General features: G+C 47.5%; 1 protein-coding gene across 2 annotated transcripts in view; it reads right to left on the reverse strand.

Annotated features, from left to right (window-relative positions):
- The window catches only part of ATRX (ATRX chromatin remodeler), a 70,399-nt gene extending 67,039 nt beyond the window's left edge, over positions 1-3,360 (reverse strand). For both annotated transcript variants that reach the window (XM_066559688.1, XM_066559687.1), the window contains exon 1: positions 3,253-3,360. In XM_066559688.1, coding sequence (XP_066415785.1) covers positions 3,253-3,272 — 20 coding nt within the window. In that variant the 5' untranslated portion in view covers positions 3,273-3,360. The remainder of the gene's footprint in view (positions 1-3,252) is intronic.
- Between the last annotated feature and the right edge of the window lie 4,302 nt (positions 3,361-7,662).

Raw genomic sequence — 7,662 nt, forward strand, 5'->3', positions numbered from 1 at the left:
CTGGTAATCCAGTTTAAAATGTACTTGGTCACAGGCTGCAGACATTTGTTTTTATGATGAACACAGCACATTTCAGCATTACTTTGATATTTTCTCTTGGTGTGGTATAGGCACATAAGAAGCAGTCTCTTTTCCACCCTTCAAGCAGAGGGTACAAGGAGTTAATCTATAACAGAAAACTGAGAATTCCAAATCCCCACAATGTTAAGGTCATCCTGCTGCAGAATTTGTATTACACACCGGTCTGATGCACCAAACTGTTTCCTAGAAAATTAATATATATCTTCAGTTAAGCCCTATAAAGACCCTGATAAAAAATTTGCAAAGCCCTAACAGACAGTACTGAACAAAACCATAAATAACAAAGTCTCTGCAGTAAGTTCCTCTCCCAGAGAATTTCATTTCAGTGCTGCAGATCCTGGTTCTGGGGCACAGCTGGCACTGAAGATGACACAGTTTTGCTCTTCTTCAGGAAGAGCTGAAGAATCTGCCCATGCCCATTCCAGAACAGTGTGGAAGACAGAGAACTTTCACTGTCCCTTTGGGGAATACAGAAGATTGGTGTTGACTTACTTCCAATTATATCATTGTGGCATCAAGTAACACACCTCAAACAACCCTGCAATATCACTCAGAACAAAGACATTCAGCTGATTCAAAAATGCAGACAATTTTTAATATAAAACTTTAAAACCAAGTGACCAATATCACAACATGAGGTGAAAAGTCTGAATAGAAAAAAAAACCAAGAACTAAGCCTATTTTGCTAACTTTAAAAAAACAAACTACATTCACTGACTACCAGATAGTAAGGAAAATTCAAAACTTGTTTTCTTTTCCTATTGCTGTGCTTATGTTGTACAATGTAAGAACTGGTAGGAACAGGTTAGGTAACTGTGACAAAGATTCCTCCCCTTGAAAAGGAAGGACAAGAAAAAAAAAAAGTTTTTTGGGGGAAAAGTTATTAAGGCATCTTTATAAATATTTACAGAGGCAGCACTTTTGAAAAGTTTCTTAGGAGGTTAGTCCAGTTTTCATAATTCTAAATTTCCCATTTGGAACATGGGAGACTCCTAGAATCTTAATATTGAATAAAAGTACTCTTGTAACAAAAATGTAAAACTTCTCTGGGAGCAGACTAGTATGGATTGGTGATTTTCCTCTGAAACACTGTAAATCAATGTTCTACAAGTGCTGGGAATAGATTTTCCATCCATATTCCGTTTTTTGCACATCTTCCCAAGAATTTTAAGAGCAATCTCCCAGTCCTTTATCCCTGCACACCTCTGACATGGACAACCTGCAGAGAGCAGAGGGTGAGGTGACACAGACTCAGGCAGCTGACAGCCAACAGCACTTGTGGCAAATGGGAACAAAAGAGGAAGACAGGGTGTGTTTTTCTTCTTCATTTCCTTCTCTCCACCTCCAATTTTAGGAAGAACTGGACTGGACAACAAGGCAAAGCCCATGCAATAGCCAGTGCCACGTGTGACACTGCAGTGCCATGCCCAGCTCCTGGCACAGACCTGGTGAGTCACAAACTGCTCCAGATGAGCTCTATAGGGATGGGAATTGTAACAAACATTCAAACTGAATGAGAACTGAGCTCATGAACAGAAGGAAAGTTTGGAGCATCAAAAAATTGTTATTCCCATCTACGTAAAAGCTGTGTGTCACAGGGCTGCTTGCTCTGTGGGCAGATCCCACCCAAGGACTGCACACAATCTCAGATCTGTTCTGCCCATGCTTTTTGATTTGCAAGATCACCAATAATCTGAAATAATCCCATTCTCTCTGCAGGTAATCTAAGAATTCCATGGAAAATGTATGAGCTTCTGTATCCTCTTCCTCCAAAGCAGCCCCTTGCTAGCAACACTAATTGTGGCACTAATAACAACATATGGAATATGGAAAGGAAAAAATATAAGAACCCTGTATATTACAGACCAGGAACAAGTGGTTCAAAAGAAACCAAACAAGATTATGGACAACAGGGAACAAAAAATGACAATCACAATAAAACAAAAAGCGAAGTAGTCCAAATGGAAGAGAGTTTTTCAGAATATAAAATACTAATGGTGACTGAAAATCAGACCATAAATATTAGGAACTCAGATCTTTTTTGTTCTACAAAATTAAAACTCCATGCTTGATTTCAAGGGCTGGAGAAGAAAAAGGAGAAAATCCCCTAATTAGCACTTCAGTCTACACAACAAAAGAAACACTCCAACAAAAGAAGCTGTTTAAACTGTCAAAGCACCTTAAGAACACCGAGGGGAGAAAGTGCAAGTGAGGAGAAAGGATGAGAGATGGACCATCTCTGTCTTACAAAATAAGGAAAAAAATACATGCAGAAGAAACTGCTAACTGCTGGGAAGTCATGCACCAAATAATGTGTATTTGCAACGCTCATGACCTACATCAGCATGTGATCAACATCAACAGTGATGATAATCATCAAAAACCTCTTTCTTCTAGATTCCTAATTGGAAGTGTTAAGGCTTCAAAAACAAGCAATGCAGAAGAGGAGAAAAACCACTATCCCTTCAACTTTTATCTAAAATGACACAGTTGTTAGGAACTACTCAAAACAAGGCGGGAGGTGAAGATACACATAAATGACCCCAGAAAAAACTTTCCCCAAGGCTCAGCCGTAAAGCCAGAGTGCCGAGCACTGGAGGCACACACAGCGATGTTTCCCTGTCAGGGTTTGCAGCCGTGTGCGGGTCAAGCGTGAGGGCCAAGCCTCAGCCCCTCATGGCCGGTGCAGCGCCTCAGGCACGCGGTGTCTGGGGGTGATGGACGGCGGGGCTCGGAGCCCCGAGGATCCGGACAAAACCGAAAGCGCACAAAGACAACTATTTATTAACACTTTAACATGGCGCCTCTCGCTCAGCCCGACTTCCCGGGCGCCTGTCGGTTGCTGCCGTTCCGCATCGGCCCCGCTGCCGGACGGACAGACAGACGGAGCGGCCCCGCGGCCGCTGCCGGGCGTGAGGCGCGGGCGGGGGCCCGGCGCAGCTCCCGCCGCGCTCGCACGTGGGGCGGGGGCCGCCTCCGGGGCCTTCCCGCCGCACGGCGCGGTCCCTCCCGCCCTCCGCGCCGGGCCCGGCCCCGCCGCCCAGGCCGAGCGCGGCGCTGCCCGCCCGCCGCCATCCCGCCTCCCGCCCGTCCCGCCAGGGCTGCGCCGCGCCGGGCCCGGCCCCGCCCCACCCCGAGCGGCCGCCGCGGAGCCGCCCGGCCCGGCCGTACCTCACGGGCTCTGCGGTCATGACTCCGCCGCCGCTGCTCGGAGCGGAGCGGCCGCCCGGGCCGGGGCCGCGCTCAGGCGCTGGGCGCAGACAAAGCCACGGCCGCCGCCATCGCCAGCGCCGCCGCCATCTTATCGGAGGGAGCCCGAGGGGACCTGCCTCCTGCCGCCGTCCTCCTCCGCCGCCTCCCATTGGCTCACGGCCGCCCACAGCTATTTTCTGATTGGGCGGCGCCGCGCCGACTGTTGCTAGGGCAGTTTACGTCACCATCCCAACCTTCCCCGCGCTGATTGGCTGGGGCGGGGCTGACGTCACGTTGGCGTCATGGACCGAAGCCCGTGACATCATTTCGTAACAAAGTGCACTGACACCTGTGCCCGGGAGGGGGCCCCAGCGCGCGGCTGCGGCCATGGCGGCGGGAGCCCAGCGCTGACACTGCCGGGGGTGGACAGCGGGGACAGCAGCCCGTGTCACACCGGGGACAGGACAGGAGCCCGTGTCACACCAGGGACAGGACAGGAGCCCGTGTTACACTGGGGACAGGACAGGAGCCCGTGTTACACTGGGGACAGGACAGCAGCCCGTGTTACACCGGGGACAGGACAGGAGCCCGTGTTACACCGGGGACAGGACAGGAGCCTGTGTCACACCGGGGACAGGACAGGAGCCCGTGTTCCACTGGGGACAGGACAGGAGCCTGTGTCACACTGGGATAGGAGCCACCTCATTGCAGGGGAACCGTGGCCTTGGGCCACTCTGCTGCCTTGAGGTAACCACGGCAGGTGAATTACAGCGTTCAGACACATCACCCTTGCCAACAGTAACACGGAGCACGTGCCCAAACTCCTACCAACAGCACCACAAACACCCTCGTGCTCCATGAGGATCCCCCGAACAGCCCTCCTCCTCTGCAGGGATCACCAAAACAACCCTCTTCCTTCAACAGGATCACCAGAGTGATCCTCCTGATTTGTGGATCACCAGAACGACCCTCAGCCTGTCCAGGGTTCACCATCCTGACCCTCCTCCTCCTCCATGGGGATCAGCAGCAGGACCCTGAGCCTCTGCAGGAACCAGCCCAGGAGCTCCAAGCCCACAAGCAAGCTTGGGAGCAGAGTTCCCCAAGCACAAAGACAGCAGGACAGGGATAACATAAACCACACACAGGCTGAAGGTGAGCAGCACCCAGGAACCCTGCCCAGGGCAGCTTCAGCCCAGCTTGGCGACAACTTCTCCTTTTTGATCAGAAAACTCTCAGATAAGGAAATGCATCACTGGCAGCTACACCTAAGTGTGCCAGGACAACTTTGCCTGCTGGTACTAGCAGCTTCTACACTCCTGTCAGATGTTAGAAGTTGTGAAAGGAGGAGGACTGGAATGCAGCCTTCTTCAAAGGAAAGTTGTTGCAGGCTTTTGTGAGAAGACGACTGAACTCAGCAGGCTTCACCAGGCTCACCAAAGCCAAGCCCAGTATCACACAGAATCTGAAACAGGTGACAAGAATAAGCCACTTGCTGAAAAGAAAAACAGTTTTGAAAAATTAATATCTTTTTCTGGAGAAACTAAAGAAAAAAACCATACCTACTCACCTGGTTTCATAAAGCAATGTATGAAACATGAGAAAATACCCAAGCAAATCACCCCTAACACCCATTTCATTCTGTGATAATAGAATCAACAGCACTTTCACACTTCAGCACATCCAAGCTTACACATCTCCCAGGGAAATTCTCCAAACAGGTCTAAACACTATTTGTTTTAAATGTAACATTTTAGCCAAGAGCTGCACCCTGTATCTGCTGAATTCAGTCATAGCAGAGAGCAGATTTAGCAGCAGCTTTGCTACCAAACTCTGTCTCATGTTGGAGAAGACCAAAGCATCACCTGCCTTCTCATTTGATTTTAGGAGAAAAAAAATCTATATTAACCAACTGCCACAAATTCCACTAAAAACTGCAAAAAGCCATTCTAGGTGCTCTGCCACCAGAGAGATGAAGGAAACAGGAAGCATTACCCATTCTGAGCTCTGCATTAGGATCCCAACTGTGTGATTAAAATAAGAACACAAAACATTCATTTTCCTCCTCAAGGGATTTTGTCAGCATTACCAACTAATATCCCACTGATTTAGAATAGCATAGATTTATTACTATTGCTCTGTAATATTTTATTCTTTCACTGTTTCCTTGGGGAAGGTATTTGAGAGCAGTTGAAAAACCCAAATTTAATTGCCTCCAGTTCATAACTTCTATCTGAAGTCACAGATGTAAAAGGATTCCTACTGTGAGAAAAGGTCAAGATAAAGTAAAAATGGAAATGCTCCCATCTCCCAGCAATTACTCTGGAAGACAAAACCTGGGATTATCATGAAGCTGTCAAAAAACAGATTGGAGAAGCACAGACTCTTTTTGTAGACTGAAATCTGTGAGCAGGCAGACACTGAGTGCATCTGCAGGGAAACACCTCCCATCCAGCAGACCTGCACCCAGGTAATTTCCCCAGGACCAGGACCCTTCCCCTGCTCCACCAGCCTGGCTGAGCCAGGAGTCAGAGCTCAGCTTGCAGGACAAACCACTGCAGAGTCTCATCACACCCATTGTTCCTCTTCATTAGGATAGCAATTAGTGCTCTTAAGTACATAGTACCCTACTTTTAAGGAACATAGCTGAAAGACTTGTATAGCTATCAATTGACAAGAGGATATTTTAATAACTTGATGTGCTCCTGACCTAGAAATACAAACTACATATACATCTCTTTCATATTATTATCTGTGATAAAAGTGGCACAATTAATCCAGACCAATAAAAGGCTATGTTTAAATTAATTCTGAAGGAATGCTCAAGATCTGAGGCATTAATTGGAACAGGTTATGTGCAATGAAACTCTCTATTTCTCAGACAAAAAGCATGATAAAACTGAAAACAGGTGATGCTCACTCAAGGGCTTGGGTTTGTTCTTTGTGTTGCTGTTGCTCTATTCCCCTTAGGAAAGTCCAAAGGAATGGTGTGGAGTCACTTGAGCAGTGGTTTGTAGTTGAGAATTAAACTTTTCCAGCATGAGAAAATAGCAAACACCAAGGTCCAACACAGAAACCAAGTGCCAGTACTTTCTCAAATCCTTTGTGAGAATTATTCCTCACAGCAGATGAAAGCATTTTAACTTCTTAAATAATAACTTTAACTTCTTAAATTATCTGATTCTAGTTTTTTTCTATTGTAGAATGGGTATTTTTTAGAACAAACTACCACAAAGCACTGCCAACAGCCCCTGGAGGAACACTACAGACTGTTCTTCTCTCCCAACCAAGTGTGGCTACAAGATTCCAGGATTTGGCATCATCTGATGTCATGGGCACCACACTCAAACAAGCAGAAGCCATTCACACATCTGATTTTCTCTGGATGTTCCAAATGTTTTGAAGGTTAAGCTGACTTTCTTCAGTACTTCTAAAACTCCAACTTTGATTTGCTGGGAATCAAAAAATCCCTGCTATGCTTTTATGTTGAGGGCTCAGAACAAACCTGGCTGTACATTTGCTGACGCTCCCAGTGGTTGTGACCATAGAAGCACCCACATTTTCCCCCTGAAATCCCCTGCCAGCCATCATCTCATCACAGTCCCCAGGCATGGATGGGCAGCCCCTGCCTGCCCAGAGGCTGGATTTGTTCTTACCCTCATGGCCATCACCAGCAGGGCATTAATTGAGGTTATTTGCATGAGCACCAAGAGCACAGCAGAGGCAGAGCTGGGCACATTTCAGCCTTGCTGGAGGACAGGGCAGTTCTGGCCCTGAAGAGCTCATGGAGCTGCTCTAAAAGGCTCAGCTGCAGGAATGACCACTAGGGACCACTATCACAGAATTCCACAATGGTTTCTGTTGGAAGGGACATTAAAGCTCATCCCTGCCATGGCAGGGACACCTTCCACTGTCCCAGGCTGCTCCAAGCCCTGTCCAACCTGGCCTTAGACACTTCCAGGGATCCAGGGGCAGCCCCAGCTGCTCTGGGCACCCTGTGCCAGGGCCTCATGAAAATCACATTCTGTGCTGAACACTGGAATGGTCTGAAGACAGGAACATCCAGTAAATTGTACATAATGCAAACCATTACACAGGTTAATCCATTTAAATTTACTATCTTGCCTTGCTCTTAGTGCAGAGAGCTCCCTAAATTATTTCTAGCCATTATTCCAAAATATCTTCTCAATACACCACAGCTCCTTCTGAAAAGCAGCAAAAAAGCAGCATTCACTGAGGCCAGCCCCATTACCAAAACCACAGAGTCCATTTTCAGCTGCAGAATACTCAATCTCCTCCCTTTATCACAAGTGTTCTCTCACAGTGAGCTTTCAGGGCACTCCTGAGCTATTTAATGATTCCCTTTCTAAAGGAGGTGTCCTCAGCAGTTCC

This window comes from Molothrus aeneus, chromosome 14, assembly GCF_037042795.1.
Source record: "Molothrus aeneus isolate 106 chromosome 14, BPBGC_Maene_1.0, whole genome shotgun sequence".
Classification (NCBI taxonomy): Eukaryota; Metazoa; Chordata; class Aves; order Passeriformes; family Icteridae; genus Molothrus; species Molothrus aeneus.